The sequence below is a fragment of the Eleginops maclovinus genome, chromosome 20 (assembly GCF_036324505.1).
Source record: "Eleginops maclovinus isolate JMC-PN-2008 ecotype Puerto Natales chromosome 20, JC_Emac_rtc_rv5, whole genome shotgun sequence".
Taxonomy (NCBI): Eukaryota; Metazoa; Chordata; class Actinopteri; order Perciformes; family Eleginopidae; genus Eleginops; species Eleginops maclovinus.
This window is the reverse complement of record NC_086368.1, coordinates 13,701,267-13,717,152: the sequence shown is the minus strand read 5'-3', so window position 1 is coordinate 13,717,152 and position 15,886 is coordinate 13,701,267. Positions and strand designations below refer to the sequence as shown.

The window sequence follows — 15,886 nt, the reverse complement described above, 5'->3', positions numbered from 1 at the left end:
TTGTAAGATCATCACTTCTTTAAAACCCTCAATACAGCACCTGCTACGCTAAGACAATCATTTCTGTGATAATTTAACTGCGGTCCGACCATGCAGCTGTGGGAAGAAGATTAATCATACATACATAATTCAGCGATTGAAATATCCGTTCTGCATTTTAAAAGACATCTAAGATGATCTCATTAGCATTTAAAGTCAGTTAATGTTCATTTATAATAACTTGATGCATAATAACTTGATGCACAGCCAAAGCCAAGGCCACAGCAGGGTGTAAATATCCTTTTATTTAAAATGATTTTTGGCATGTTTACCTGATTGTTTTAGGTGAAAAGAGAAAAGACGAAATTAAAAAAAAACATTTCAGGATTTACACAAGGGCTGGACTGAGAGAGACTGATATTAAACTTCATTCATGATTAATAAAAGATAAAATGGGGCTAAATATTAAATGTGAGTGGATGTGGTCAACAGCAGCAGACCATCATTAGGTCCCATGATCTAAGATGATCACGAACACAAATGTGGACGATGACAGTGAGTGTGGATAACAGACACGAGGACACCCGGCTACAGTACAGGCTGATATAATGATGTGCAGAGCGTTTCCCTCGGCACACACTTAGCAGCAGTTGAGCAACACATGAGCAACAGCCTTTAAATTGTTTTGCTGATCAGGAAGATACTTCATGGATGCAATTTTTCCTGATTCACGCAACATGCATCCCATAATATGACATTTCCAGCACTCACATGGAATATTAAACAAGGGTCACACAGGCACTTCGCTCATTAGGTCAGACCCTTAAAAGCAGTAAGGCTTTTAGGCCTAAAGAAGCACTTAAATCAAAGTGTGTATTGATAAGAGAAGCAGCTCATTTTGAATCATTACTATTTTTGTGAAAGTAGGTGTGCAAAATGTTGTGTCAAGAAAACAAAACAATAGGAGCATTTAGCATTTACTTGGAGTTGGGGAGGGGGACCCCAAGTTCTCCTTTAACAGTCTTCAATGTCAAAAAGATAAGATTTATAAGTAAAATAGGTTTGTTACCCAAAAAAAGAAAATACAATGGTTGATTTGAACATACAGTAAAATCACAAAAATAACCAGAAAAGACAAGGTATTAAAAATTTGGATTTTCAAATATACCTGAGCAGCAAATATGATATACAGTATGGCTTCATTTTCAACATTCAAATGTTTTGTAATGTACTCTTATACCAAGATTAGTCCTTAGTTATTCTTGTTGTGAGAGTTTAATTGTCTTCACGGTTTTTCCAGATTGAGACAATTTAAGAGTTTCTAATTCCCCCAAACCCTAATGATGAGGGTTAATTGTATGAGATGTCATTACTATGTTAAATTACATATAGAGATCAGTTTTTATCTTGGGCTGGAGTTTAAGGCAAACTGTGAGACACATGAACAGAAAAAAACGAATTTTGGTTAAATGTTTGCATCTTTTAGACACAAATGTTCCTCCCAAAGACTTTGGAGTGATTATGACCAGCACATGATTTCAATCACATAACATCGTGTACACTTTGGTTAGAATCCCATATTAAAACAGGACAAAAGCAAGTCATGATATTAAAACAGTCCTAATTTGGAATTCAGCTTTTCAAACTACTTCCCCCAACACAACAATTGAACAGTTTTGGATTTAGCTTCAACAACTTGTTCTGACATTTAATCATCCCATTATTCCTATTGCAGGTGGCGTGCACAAAACATGCCATAATGAGTCAGGATATGCACTCACACTTGAAAAGCAGCTAATTTAAAGTAAAGTCACTGTTCATTCAGTGCCCTACTTCTTTTGTTTGGAAGACTTTCTAAGCATTATTTTTCATTTATCACTCTCACCACTGAGTGGCAGTAACACACCGTTGATAAGAAGTACAGCAGCCCTCCGGTGATGAGCACAGTGTGTCTGCAGCCTGTCACATATCTATTGCTGATAAGCGGGTACACTAGCTGGCTGGCATTTGCTCTGATTGGATTCATTATTCTGGTGTGACCCTTTCTATGGCATTTTATGAACTTTACTCAAAGGGATGAGAAAAGTTTTCCCAATGTTAACCTCTGGGTTTTCTGAAAGACAATCATTATAAAGCACTTTGAGGCACGCGTGTATAATTAACATACATGATTCTGATCATTCTTACAGCATGAGTCAGTCACCTCTACACTGGAGTGACTCTTCAAGTAACATCTTGGAGCATTTTGATGCGGAGGTATGATTTAGTATCTGATCTCCAAAAATGCACCAGAGCTCTATTATTCGTCCATGCTCTGATTTCTCTGCAGTTTTTTTCTCCACTCCACTCAGCCACTGAGGGGGTGCAGGTCCACCTTGACCTTCTCCCCAGTGCTCATCATGCCTATAGTGGGGTACAAGCCTCCTACAGGTAAGGCCACGTCCCTCCGGCCCACCACCTTTCCATTTCTAGTGAAGAACACCTGATAAACACAAGGGGACAGCAAGGAGATAATATGAATATACATACACACTATTTTTAATTTTATAAATTGTTTTCTTAAATATGTTTTTTATTACATTTATATTTTGCTTCTTTTTTAGAACTTCATTTTCTGTGTTATACACCGCTAAACACCAAAGCACATTCCTTGTGTGTTGGTTCCTACTTGGCTTTTAACATGATTCTGAAGGTTTCAAGGGTCCCTGTTTTATATTCCTTTTGAAAGCATCTTACCGTGACCTTCCTCCCCTCCAAATCTTCTCCCTCCTCCTCCTCCTCCTCCTCCTCTTCTTCATTGTTTGCATACAGATCATTCTGAACTGCACTGGGTTTGGGAATAACGTCAAAGTCCCAATCATCTACGTCATCTGAGAGAATCCAGACACAGAAATAGAAAGACAGATGATAAAGAGGCCGTACATGCTGAGTGCTTTGAAAACATTATAAAGACTGTTCACCTCCTGCATCCAGGCTGTAGTCGCGTGGAAACATGATTCCACATCCCATAATGTCCCCTTCAAAGCAGCGCGGCCCAAACGCATCCCCGACCCCGCTGCCCTGGAACAACTTTCCATCATCTGCGAAAAACAACAGGGGCGTTGATCAGTGTGTCACAGGCATGTGGGCGTGATACACTCAAGACACAAGACAACATCTGCCTCTGCTAACAACATCTTTCTGTTGGGTGGAGCAGTGTAAACCAATATCCGTCCGTTTGTTTTCTGAACCACTGGTCCTGCTCAGACAACTACAGACAGACAAACTAATTCCCACTCAGCCCTGCAGGCAATTTAAAGTTTCCAGTTCATCTGACCTGCTGTGGGATGAAACCAGAGCAACAGACGAAACCCAGGGAAGAACAAACATTAAGGTGGAACAATTATACTCACAAGTTCATCGGGAACTTTTTTCAGAAATACACTTTTCTGGCTGGTGGAAGCCAAAGAAAGCTTTTGAATATTCAATTAAATCTGGCATGGCAACCAATAAATAATACATATGTAGCTTAATTTATTGCCAGAAGCAGGAAACAATTTGGTACTCTTATCTCAACCATAGATGTGTACAGTATAAAACATAGGACAGAATATAAGACACTTACACCCTCCACAGTGACAGTTTAACACAGTTTTAATTTGAATGCAGTTCACATTGATAGGTCGACATGCACCGTCCCGATCAGCAAGCACTGACCTGCATGATAGGCTATAGACCCTCTGCTCCAGCCTGGATGTCTGTTTTTGGGGTAGTCCTGTGAGACAAAAGGAGAAAGAGACATCTTATGGTCGATAAGCAGTTCCTCAAGTTTCTTTCCCTGTCTTGAATTGGGTAAACTGACTCAAACTTCCAAAAAGAATCAGAGGTGCAGAGAGACTCAGATGTGAGGTAACGCAGAGTTAGCTGTTAGCTCACGTAATTGTGAACCAACGTAATAAATGTCAATATAATGTGTGCAGATGATAAATATTTAGATTGGGATATCTCAACAAAATGAGTAAAAGTATTTTTGATTTTTATCTTGACAAGTTTGACCTAATTCAATTTGGGGCTGCACATTTACAGATTGTCCGAGCTGCAGAGAAAACGACATCATGTATTGGTTTCATTATTTATCAATACCAGAACACTGGGATGGTTACCAAAGTGATTTGTAACTGAAATGTGCTCAGCGGCCAGGCATCTAAACTAAAACATTAATACCTGTGAGTCTGTGTTGACAGTGCACAATCCACACAGAACATTGAGAAGTCTGCTCACTCTACCTGTTTATCCCTAGAATTAGAGATGGGGAACATCTTTTCCATTTAAGACCCCCTACCAGATTTAGAAGTATTTGCTTTTCAAATAGAGCTAGACACTTTGAGAGAGTGTTATTTACAGACGGTTTGATGGACAGACTAAATCAAAGATACGGCAACTTTCAGGGAGGGATTCTTGAATTGGATTTGCTGTAATAAAACAGATTACACCTTACAGTGTGAAGTCTAAGTAACCATATAAGCTCTTGTAAGAAGTGCACTGATATGATGATGAGCACAGCAACAGGTGAGATAAAGCCTAAGAAGATAAGACTGGAGCAAAACCACAGAGTTAAATAGATAAGGTGCATGGAACACAGAGAAAATAAGCTTTTCCCCTAGAGCAACATAAGAGAAAAGGAAGGCAGACAACAACTGCTTCTTCATCCAATATAAGCCAGCACTGATCAAATTGAGAATGTACGCATGTGTTACCCCACACGTTGAGAAATACATTTCCTGGGAAACAATCAGCAAAATGACAAAGCTCTGTTCTCCACAAAGTGTGACTCGAGGGCGCTACGAGCCCGCACAGACCATTGGCGGAGGAGTCGGAGGAAGCTTGATGTCATTCAACAAGTCTTCTGTCAGTCCTAATTTATTTACAAAATACGGATCACTGCTTGCTGTCATCTTTTATGATTTAATATCACCTCGTTAATTAGGATTAAACCTTTAATTGCTTAGCATGAGGAACTCCTACATACTTTAACTCCTGTTTATTCTTTCCATTTCGTGCACACTGTAAGGAACGAGTGAAATAAAGCCGGAACAAAGCAAGCAGACTCAGATATTCTCCTCGCATCTTTTAAATAACCTTTCATGAACCTGACTGCAGTGTTGTAGTCGACATGGTAGATTAGCATGTAAATGGAACAACCTGCTTTCTATGGAAGACCAGATGCGGGGGTAAAATGAGACAATATTTATTCAGTTGTTAGCTTTTCCTCTTTCGGTCATCCATCACTCAGACTGGAAACAGTGAGAGCAGTGGTGCATATGAGGGAGGGCGGTGACGAGGTGAGAGAGTGAGGGGAGAGAAGTTTTCTTCTACAGGCAGAAAACCAGCAGAGTGTGTGGAAAAAGTGGTGTGTCATAGATAAGGACATGTGTGATCAGTATGGTTATGAATGAAGCTCTTACCCTGCGTGCCAGCCCCAGGGCGATGTAACACTTCTCTCCAGGATCTGTGATCTCCAGCTCGTAGTAGTGGAAGCGTGTGTTGAGGGGCCGGCGGGCCTGAGCCAAGCCCACGTCCACGATGCTTTTCCCTTTACCCACGTACTCCAGCAGCTGTGGAAATAACACATACAGTCACCTGCTCGGCACTAAACATCTAATCTGAAGACAGCCATTTATTTATGCCTCTTAATGTGTGCATGTGTACATATGTGTCATTGTTGATGTATGTGTGTGTGTGTGTGTGTATAAATAGTGGGTGTACAGGTGTGTATGTACGTTTATATAAAGATATACAGCTGCGGAAAACATGAAGAGACCACTGCAGCATTATCAATTTCTCTTCTTTTATTATTTATACACCTGTCTTTGAGTTAAATGATTTTTATTTTTTTATTGTATTTCTATAAACTACTGACAATTTGTCTCTGTGTTGAAATTCAACAGACACTGGTATGGCTGCCATACATGTAGAGTCAAAGATTTAAGAAACATTTGGAGTGGTCTCTTAATTTTCTCCGGAGCTGTATGTACAGTATATCTTTTTTTATATATATTAGTATTTTTGAAACCTTGGGATTGTGGGAAACAGTATTTCGATCTCTCTGTCTGTACGAAGAAACTGAAAGACTGACAATAAACTTGACTTGACTTGATAATTTTCCTTTGAGATGATCAAGTCCAAAAGAACTAAAGCAAAAAAGGGAATATTAGATATATTTACGAGACGACACATTTCGTTTTGCTCCTTATTGTGCTTCAAAATGTGTAAATGCACTTTCTTGCCAAAGTTGTTGTTACTGCATACAATATGTGTTAGCCACAATTACTATGAAAGATGACAAAATGTCAGAGTTGTGTACTTAAAAATGGAATCATATGCAACATAGCACATCCTTACTCAATCCAATACACTTGGTTCTACAGCCTTGTTTAGTCTAGTATGAACATAAGCTGCTGGTGATAGAGCTAAATCTCTAACATAAAGGCATCAATAGGTTTATTTTATGACCCACTGTGTCTGTGTTACTCTACTAGTGTGAATGTTTTCAAACAAATGTGTAGTTTGGCTGTATAAATAAAATGCTATTTGATTTGTTTCACCTACAGCATGCTCCCATATGTCACTTGTGGCCTCAAAAGCTGCTGTTCAAAGAGTTACAGAGGCTTGCTTCTTATCTGTCCCATATTGAGAGCAGAGTCCTGCCCCATTTTAACCTCACAATCATTTGAGTCTTCTTTTTATTTACATAAATAAGCGTAAACACTGCCTCACTATTGTCAAGCAGGATGTTACACCAACTGTATACTTAGGCATGTCAATAAAACTACAGGAAGAATTTATTCAATTATTTTAATGACTGCTGAGTTCAGCCCAGACTGCGCACTGCACTCGCTAGTGTTAGCTTGTCTGATTTCCTCTCTTGTTGATAGAGACATTAGATAAGATGAAAGAACTTGTTTTATTACTCAACTATCCTGTTGCATGCAATTCTCCCTGTCTTCAAAAAAAATGGGTCAGGATTTGGATTAGTCATCACTGACTGCACCAAACAGTTTGGATAATAAAAGCTAAGAAGATAACATTACTGTTTACTACATGCAGCAGAGGATAACATCAACAGCAGAAAACCTGGGTCCATTTTCAGAGTGACCTTCTCAAATGTCATCAGAGCAGTAGATGAACAAAAGGGACCGCAACAAAATCTGAAGATAAAAAGCCAGGAAACATATCTGAGTGTCTAGGGCCGGCCAACATCTAATTACTACCATGGTTGCCGATTAGCAAAGTTAAACTCGCTCCTCTATCATTACCGAGCAGCAGGTTGCGTTCCTTGGAAAGAGGTGAACTCAGACTAATTTTCTGATAAATTGTGTCCTTCTAATCTCTTTCTGGCAGTAGGTAAGCACAGCCTCATGAGGTAAACAGGCGCTCCAGTGCATAAGCAAGTAGATGAAGAAACCCAGAAAATTAATTGCCTGATAATAGAAACACATCTGTAATTCAAAAACTTAAACGTCACATTTAAAACATCAAAGCAAACTGCTCTGTCCCTCAGGAGCTATTCCACAGCAAAGCACCGCTCTTTCTTTATTAATAACACATTGTTGTGTGTGTCCTGACAGCTTTCCTGTGTAATTGATATGCTGCAGGGTGATCAGCCCTGCATTCATACAGGAAAGGGCCACGTTGGTAAAAATAAAGGATCATTTAACGTGCGGGTGGCATAAAGGTACTGCCTGAAGGCTAGTCAGCCGTGATCCCCTCCCATCCTATCCCCATTCAGGTTATGTGCGTAATATGGCCTGAGTCAGACACAAAAACTGCAGCCCTGCCGTCACAGGGAGGGTGGAGTCCCCCACAGAGAGAGACAGGGCGAAAGAAAGAGAGAATATCGGCCTCTTCTTTTTATCAGGTATCTAGCAAAAGATAATAACTACGTCTATTATGGATTATCTGAGACTTTGCTAAGGGTTTGCAGTTTGCCTTATTGAGATTAAATATGAACAATCCATTGTAGTGTTATTTAATCAACACCAACAATCTGGAGTAAAGCCATGTGAATAGACAGCGTCAGACTTGGTAAATCGGTGAGTCTCAGGTCCTGGACATGATGGCCAGAGAAACACTGACCTCTCGAAAAGCATCATTGCACTTATCACTGCACACATGTATTTTATTTATGTGTTTACATGTTATTTGCATCATTCGCACTTATCAAACATGTCGTTAGCACTATCCCTCTTGCACTGACTGAACCATAAACACTGTTTAATTATTGTTATTGTAGCTAAAAATGTACTTTTCTTGTTCTTATACTGATTACTGTTAGTACATTAAGCCTATTTTTACATTCTCTCACTCCACTTATCCTATGTTTGTACATATTTAAGGTATTTCGATGTATAAAATCTGTATAATGTAACTTAAAACATCACTCATGTTGGAGTGCTAACATATTTCTGTAATGTTTACATTAGTATATGCACTTAGGCTAGAGGATAACGGCTTTTATTGGCCAGTACCTTTACGCTTATGTCATTGACTGGCAGACATGCTCACAGTAGAAATGGTGAAAATGATTTCCATTTTCTAAATATATTATTGTTTTATCAATCTCTCAGCAACAGTACTTACCGTGCCGGTCACCTTGACGTCATGGAGACGGCTCCAGTCCTCTTCATGACTATCCACAATCATCTGTCCATCGTCCTCCTCCATCCCCCATTCAGCGTTCAGGTCCAGCAGAACTTCTTCCCCCAAAGAGTGCATTCCCACGGCGGGGTAAAAAGCCTCAGGAGAGGCTGGGATTTCCACACTGCCAACCTAGGCACACAGTCACAAACAGTATTAGCCGTGAACTCTGAATATATTAATATATAAATGTGTAATGGTTGAATGCATTCTGTCTGAGGTAAATAATTCCATGGTGAAGTAGCACTTACTTCTTTGCCATTCTTGGTAAAAAACACAGTGAGCTGTCCATCCTCAGAGTCCAGAGACACGCCACAGCCGATTCTGTCTCCTCTGCAGCATTTTGGACCAAACTGCTGTCCTACAGTGTTGCCATTGTACAATCTGCGGGAACACAAGTAGGGGAGGTTTAGTGGACAATCATTACGTTTCATGAGTCTCAGATTTTTGCCAATATTTCACCAAGTAATCACCCAAAAAAAGGTTTTTAGAAACCAGCAATATGTTTTTCTGTTCTTACTCCTTATAAACATTTCAACAATAATATTATGTCCTAGAATAAAGTCCACCTTTATAATAAATACAAATCTATATTATCACATACTTGCCGTCATCAGCATGAAACGCCACAGACTGTGGGAGCCAGCCCGGCTGATGGTCCAGTTTGTAGAGCTGAGGCACCAAGCCGACTGCAATCATTCCCCTCACTCCTGTGTCGATGATGGTTACCTGAACACACCACAGGTTGAATTATCAAAGAGAAAATCACATTTCCCATGATAGTTTTATTCCTGTTACACTCCAAAATCTTGAGGATGTGTTAAAAGGATAATCTCACCAATTTACCCTCTAAAGGATGTGAGGTGTTATTTTGCTGTTTGCTCTTACACATATTAAGATGTCAATCTTGAATAAAAAAGCAGCTCTTTACACATCCTAAACAACAGGTCATGAACTACTAATTGCACATAGTGGGTGGGAGGCTTTTTTTTTATTGTGCATAAGCAGAGCAAACTTAGTTAAGCCAGAAGAAAAGGACTGAGGAGGAGTTTGAAAGGAATAGGGAAGGTAGGGTGGAGGACACAGATTATATTTTTTGTATTCAGACTTCTTTCTTTTTATTTCTTTTGTTGGATGTGGTCATACAAGGGTGATTCAGACAATGAAATAAATCAAAAAACATGCACAGAACCTGTATGTTAGGTTCACAAACAAACAGGTAATTAAATCCTGTTCATAAAGCTAACACTGCATTAGATTGTAAAAAACAAGACGAAGAATTGAATCTTGATCATTGAGCTAAATGCTAATTCCAGCATGCTCTTAATGAAAGGGCTATCCCGCAGGTATAATGATGAACAAACAAAGATTAGCATTCTAACACTCAAGTAGAGCTAAGGCTGATGGGAGTATAGTATACTGGTATTAGACAAATACAATGTTGATGCTACTGGTGTCAGTGGATCCCCAAAGCTAAAAGAAATGATTATCCGCAGACCAATGCTGTCTGTTTAAAATAGCATTACAATCCATCCAATGGTTGTTGAGACGTACCTCCTATTATGGTAGGAGGCAACATAAAGGTTACAAAAAGCCCACTTGACTGCTTCACGTATTTGCTAGACATGCTTTTGGTTTCTGCTCCTTCAGGCTTTTTACACCCCGAGACAGTTCGCTGGGATGACTTCTCTTTTTACAACATGTCATTTCCAAATCAATTTAAAATGATGTGGCCTTTCTACGTTTAAAACTGCACGTTTGTTCAAAGTGAAAACCCTGAAGTAAAGAGCTGGCCTTTAGCATTGTTATCATAACTGAATACTGGCCACATGACATCATCCCTGGGGAGCCCTACATGCAATCGGAGCGCTGCTGGCAAATCCAAGGCAAAGAGCAGAGGAAACTTCTAAGTTCTTTCCCAGATGAACATGCAGCCGAACCCTAAAATCTACCGTCAGATCTACCAGCAACTTCTTAACTATGATTTATTAGCTTGTATGCCCATTTACGTAAAACGCTTTTCACTCCTCCTACGTGACTCCCACAAAGTGAGTCACAATGATGTATAACACGCGAGAATAAAGGCTGAGTGGGTTAGTTAGTGTTTCACTACACGTCAGACCGGGGCAGGATGTGTTTGTGCGTTGGGCAAGTTTCAACACGGTTTGTCCTGAAAAACAGTCACTGTCCTGGGATGTTTTTTTGCACTACAGTGTCTAGACTATCAACATTTGTCCAAAAAAACTGAACAGGATTTATATTTTGCAATGAGCTGCATATTATTTGGGCTTTGTGAAACCAGTTCATCAGGGCTGAGATACAGATCCCACGTATAGGGTGAAGTCAATACACCCATCAAGTCAACTACCACCACTGACACTTTTATATCTGTATGAAGCAGCTGTGAATGTTGTGTTGGTTCAGTACTGACACTTCATATTGGCTGCTACCTCTGGCTGTTTACAAATAAAACATCTGCCCCCTAGCAGTGACTAAGATTTGCTGCTGGCATTAAGCACAAAATCATGCAGCCATCAAGTAAACATTGAGTCAGCTATAAACACAGGTTTACAAGTCAAAGATGTTCAAACTTACATTAATTTAATTAGCTAGGTACAGCTGGGAAACTCTGCCAGTATCAGCTGTATTGTTTATGCTGCCTTCAGAATCGATTGTTTCTGGTTAGAGACATGAAGGATGTTTTGGTCTGACTGTCTGAATTCAAGGAATGGTCTTTTAAAACATATACATGGAGTTTCAAGTTCAAAATATGCTCTTATTATCATTGTGAATGAGATATTTAATGTCTAGGTGAAGGGCTGACAGCAAATAAGTGCTTCAGGCTTCATACAGCCTCTGTATGGAGTGAAACAATATTAATTGTTGTGTAGTGGAATAAAGATCAAAGCGGGTCTAGTTCAAACTGAACATTTACTTTGTAATACAGCATATTTACAAAGGTAAAGGTGGTAAAAGTAAAACATGCACTCGACATCTCGTGTTCTTTTTTTTTCTCTAACCGGAAAACACAGCGACTAGGACTTCAAAATAAAAGCATTTCCAGTCAAGGATTACAAAATTAAATCAGTTATTATTAAGTTACAATATTAATAGCCTGAACTTACTGCAGAAAAACAGTGCATGAATTGCGGCTAATAATTAAATGAACGGAAAATCTGGATGATTAAAACTCTTTTCTGCTTGCTCTGCTCCAATTTTAAAATATATTGTAGTCTCTTCCCAGTCGCAAAGGTTTTACAATTAAAACGATGTTAAAAGACATGTACAAAGTTAGTTGAGTGAACATTGGGTCAACATTAGAGTATTTTACGAAGAGATGTTCAGGATGCTCAGCAGGATTGTGTTGCTGCTTCTGACTTCTGTGTCGACGGTTTTGGCACACATTTTTGATAAAACCAGCATTAGCTTCAGCAATCACTGCACAGCTGGTTTGAGTGTAGTAAGAGCTTCCAAGTGACTCAACACATTTGTTTCCAATATGAAAATCATTGTTTCTGATGAATTCTTGTGATTTATTTTACGGTAAGGCTCACCAAGATGACGGAAAGCAGTCAGACAAAATTTGCTGTCAACTCTCCTGTTATCAACACAAAACAACGGGCTGTGTCCAAAACCATTATACAAAACGTATGCTGTAAAGATACAACTAAATACGTATATTCACTGCTGTGAATATAATATGCTGTGATAAAGTATGTTGAATGTACCTTATCTCTTTCTAGTCCCAGGAAATAAAATGTTGACAGTTTTAAACACTGCAGTATGTTTTTACCAAATAATAAAATTGCTTTGAAAATCGTTTAAAATCTACCTGAGCTAAACCCAACATGTGGGAGAGCTAAAGTTCAATCACACTAAAAACTAGAAGGGACACAATGTAAATGATCGAGACTTACTTCAAAATAGCGATTTCTTCTGGACAATGGCCTGGCCGCCACAAAGCATCCTACTTCATCTGAATTCCCATGATACCTACGATGAAAAAATAACATAATCATCACCTGCAAAATGTAAACCAAGTTTGATGCTGATTCAGCATACAAAGGAAAAGCTCTGGCATAAAATAAGGAACTAAAGAACAAAAGATATTCGGAGTCTCAAGTTCAGACACTCATCAATGTTACCTGAGTATGTCTCCGTCTCTCAGCATCCTTTTGAGTCGCTCCCGGTAACGCACCGCTCGCACTTCACGAATTTCTCGAATTCGCCTCCTCCAGTTCAGAAAGCGATAATGAAGGTTTATGTCGTCCATGTCTGAAAATCATTACAAACTGGCACACAGAACAAATAATCAAAAGAGGTTCTACTGATTTAGAGAACATTATTATAAAAACAGCTAGAGCAACATTTGTGGGACTGTATTATGTCAACAAATTTCACAATACCTGTATTAGGTTCCTAATACAGTTATGTGAAATTTGTTGACATAATACATTTAATGTAAGTCAACGATTCAGTGTTTTCAGTGCAGATTATTTGATTAGTTGTTTGGTCTATAAAATGTGAGAAAATTATGAAATGTATAATTGATTGCCTAATCATTTATATTTACCTAAATAAAAGTTAAGTAGGTCATTTGTACCTCAGGGTTTGTTTTAACTGAAATACTTCAACAAATCTCTGGTGTTTGTTCAGTGAATAGTTATAGCCACAGAAACTTGTTGGGAACAGGGATACCTTTAAGACAAACAGCTCAGGTCCTCCTTAAAACCAAAGCAAACCCCTTAACCACAACATGATTATCACCGTTGCCTGACAACTTGGTCCTCAGGCCAAACCCTCCCTGTGAGGAGTTGATGTGTTTGTGTTTTTCCATTTACGTTTAATCCCACATTCCAGAGACAAGCAAAGGCCTGGACAGTGATTGTACACTGCCAACAGGCACGAACGGGAATCCCTTGTTTGTATTACCCCTATGATGGTCAGGAGTATCCCTCGGGTGTCTTCCACCCCATATGAACTCTAACTGACTCAAGTATAGACTGGATCCAAGCACTTTTGTAGCCAGGTCGTTAAAGCCATATAACCGCAAAGTTTCGGGTTTTCTATTCTCTACACCCATTTCTACTTTGTCATCTGTCAAATAAATGCAAAAAAGCCTAAAAATAATCTTTAAAAAAAACGCTGAAGGATAGACTGGCTTATCTGCTAATGCAAAACTATGACTCAGTGTTTCTGGTTCTTTTCTACCTGAAAAACAGCAAACCTGTTTTCCAACACTTGATCATGTAGGACTGGAAGCAAAGATTAGTTTCATTTAATACCTAATCCTTTAAGAATGAAATTAATCTTACCATTAGTTTCACAATGTATCACCTTTTAGTCAATCAATGTCTAAGAAAATAGACCATCCCTTTAAACATTAAAACTCGAAAAAAAAAGAGTCATTTTTCTAGTTATTAATTTTTCTGTCCATCAACTAATCACTTCATCTATCAGCTGGAGCATTTATTATGGGATGTTGTCTTTGACCTTTCAAATTCATGAATTATAATTTTAATACAAAAGATTTTAAGTGTTTTTTCCCCCGCCGGGTTATTAGTGGATTGTTACAGTATGAAGCCCGCACGTAGTATTCATATACTTTATATGGTAGTATTTAAAAGACTGACGTAAGTAGTAAAACAGTTTCGTTGCCTAAAACATGTTTCGTTTCCTGGAAATAATGGCCTTAATCTTTCCAATATTAGTACAAAACAAGTACACAGCCATACAAAAGAAACTTAATAATACAGTGTACGATCTAACTGATCATATGATTTTGTAAAATATGCGAGCGACCACCTTATAATTTTATTTGTAACGTGTAAACTTATCCGTTGTTTCGTTTTACGAGTCGACCCTAAACGCAGCATTGTATTTCCTAAACTACAGACAGGATTCGGTTGGCCGGCTAGCTGCTTTCAGCGGTACGACGTTGAGGCTAATAGTACTGTAAACAGGACTATATCTCAGGTTAAGCACAAAGTATTCACACCCGCTTAGTTTCATGTTGTTCCTTACTGTTTTATAACTTGTAATGCGTCGTCCTTCGGTTTTTCTTCCAATTTTAAGGAGGTGAAGTCTGTCACTTTTTGTCCAACCTGCGCCGTCGGAAGTCCCGCCCTCTCAACCAATCACATCAGAGCATACACACAGTGTGTAGTCCTTAACCTGTGCACTGCCGTGTGTTTGTGTAGTCTTTCAAGAGGTTTTACAGATGGCGTTTTACATATGATTTACACGAACATTACAAAAAAAACCTGAAAGAAAAAACCTTTTAAAAAGAGGCATCATCACCACATTATTATTATTATTATTATTATTATTATTATTATTGTTATTTATTTTTTTACATTTTTTTACAATCTTGTTATCTCTATAGTACTGATTATTTACAATTAAATTTAATGGAGAATTGTTTTACTTTTATAGGAAGTCAGAAATCACAGAATAGCCAAAGTTGGTATTTTAATTACAATAACGAGAATTGAAAATATTCCCTCGAAAAGGTTAGAAACGTTTCCAAGTCAAGGAGGACAACATTTTCACATATCTCTTTTTCCTGATACAAAGTCAAAGTCCACTTTATTGTCAAACGTTCCACATGTGTTATACATACAGAAAATTGAAATACCGTTTCTGGCAGTCCAACAGTGCAAATATAAACAAGAACATATAACATAAAAGAGAAGAGCCTTGAAAGAAATAGGGGGAGTAAAAAGGGGTATACAAAACTATACCTAATATAAACTAAGTAATATACGCATATATTAGATACGAGTTCACACATACAATTATTCAAGTGTGGTAGAAAGGGAGGGTTTGCTACTTTGCTAAAGGCGATGCAATGTGGTCCTTTATTTAGTTCTTTTTTTTTACCATCAATTGTTTGTTGTGATAATGATATTAATCATAAAGTGTGCTAGTACATTTTTCTAAAAATGGAATTAAGAAGCCGCTGGAAAAGCTTCATTAACACTTGGATTGTTTACTTTTTGCCGAAAAATCAATAATGCCTTATCAAATGAATGAAAATCCAAAGAATTCATATCCCATGCCTAATACATCCAAACACAATAAGACAGAGAACATTGTTGTTGTTTCACCGTGTTATTATGTTTTCACATCAAGTAATCTAACCTGTACTTTGAGTGACATTTTGGACACGTTTTGAGATTGTGTCTTCTCATTAATCTGTTTGTGACTCACAGTGGAATCTGCAGGGTGG

The 15,886-nt window shown here is 38.4% G+C and overlaps 1 protein-coding gene across 1 annotated transcript; it reads right to left on the bottom strand.

The window, feature by feature from the left end:
• Window positions 1-264: 264 nt before the first annotated feature.
• On the bottom strand, window positions 265-14,793 carry LOC134882410 (SPRY domain-containing protein 3-like). The gene is made up of 11 exons (XM_063910073.1): window positions 14,680-14,793; window positions 12,801-12,947; window positions 12,573-12,648; window positions 9,260-9,384; window positions 8,907-9,039; window positions 8,599-8,787; window positions 5,424-5,573; window positions 3,676-3,733; window positions 2,940-3,059; window positions 2,716-2,849; window positions 265-2,461 (listed from the first exon to the last, which is right to left on the bottom strand). The coding sequence occupies exons 2-11, from the start codon at window positions 12,926-12,928 to the stop codon at window positions 2,327-2,329; spliced, it is 1,248 nt and encodes a 415-aa protein (XP_063766143.1). The 5' UTR covers window positions 12,929-12,947; window positions 14,680-14,793; the 3' UTR covers window positions 265-2,326.
• Between the last annotated feature and the right edge of the window lie 1,093 nt (window positions 14,794-15,886).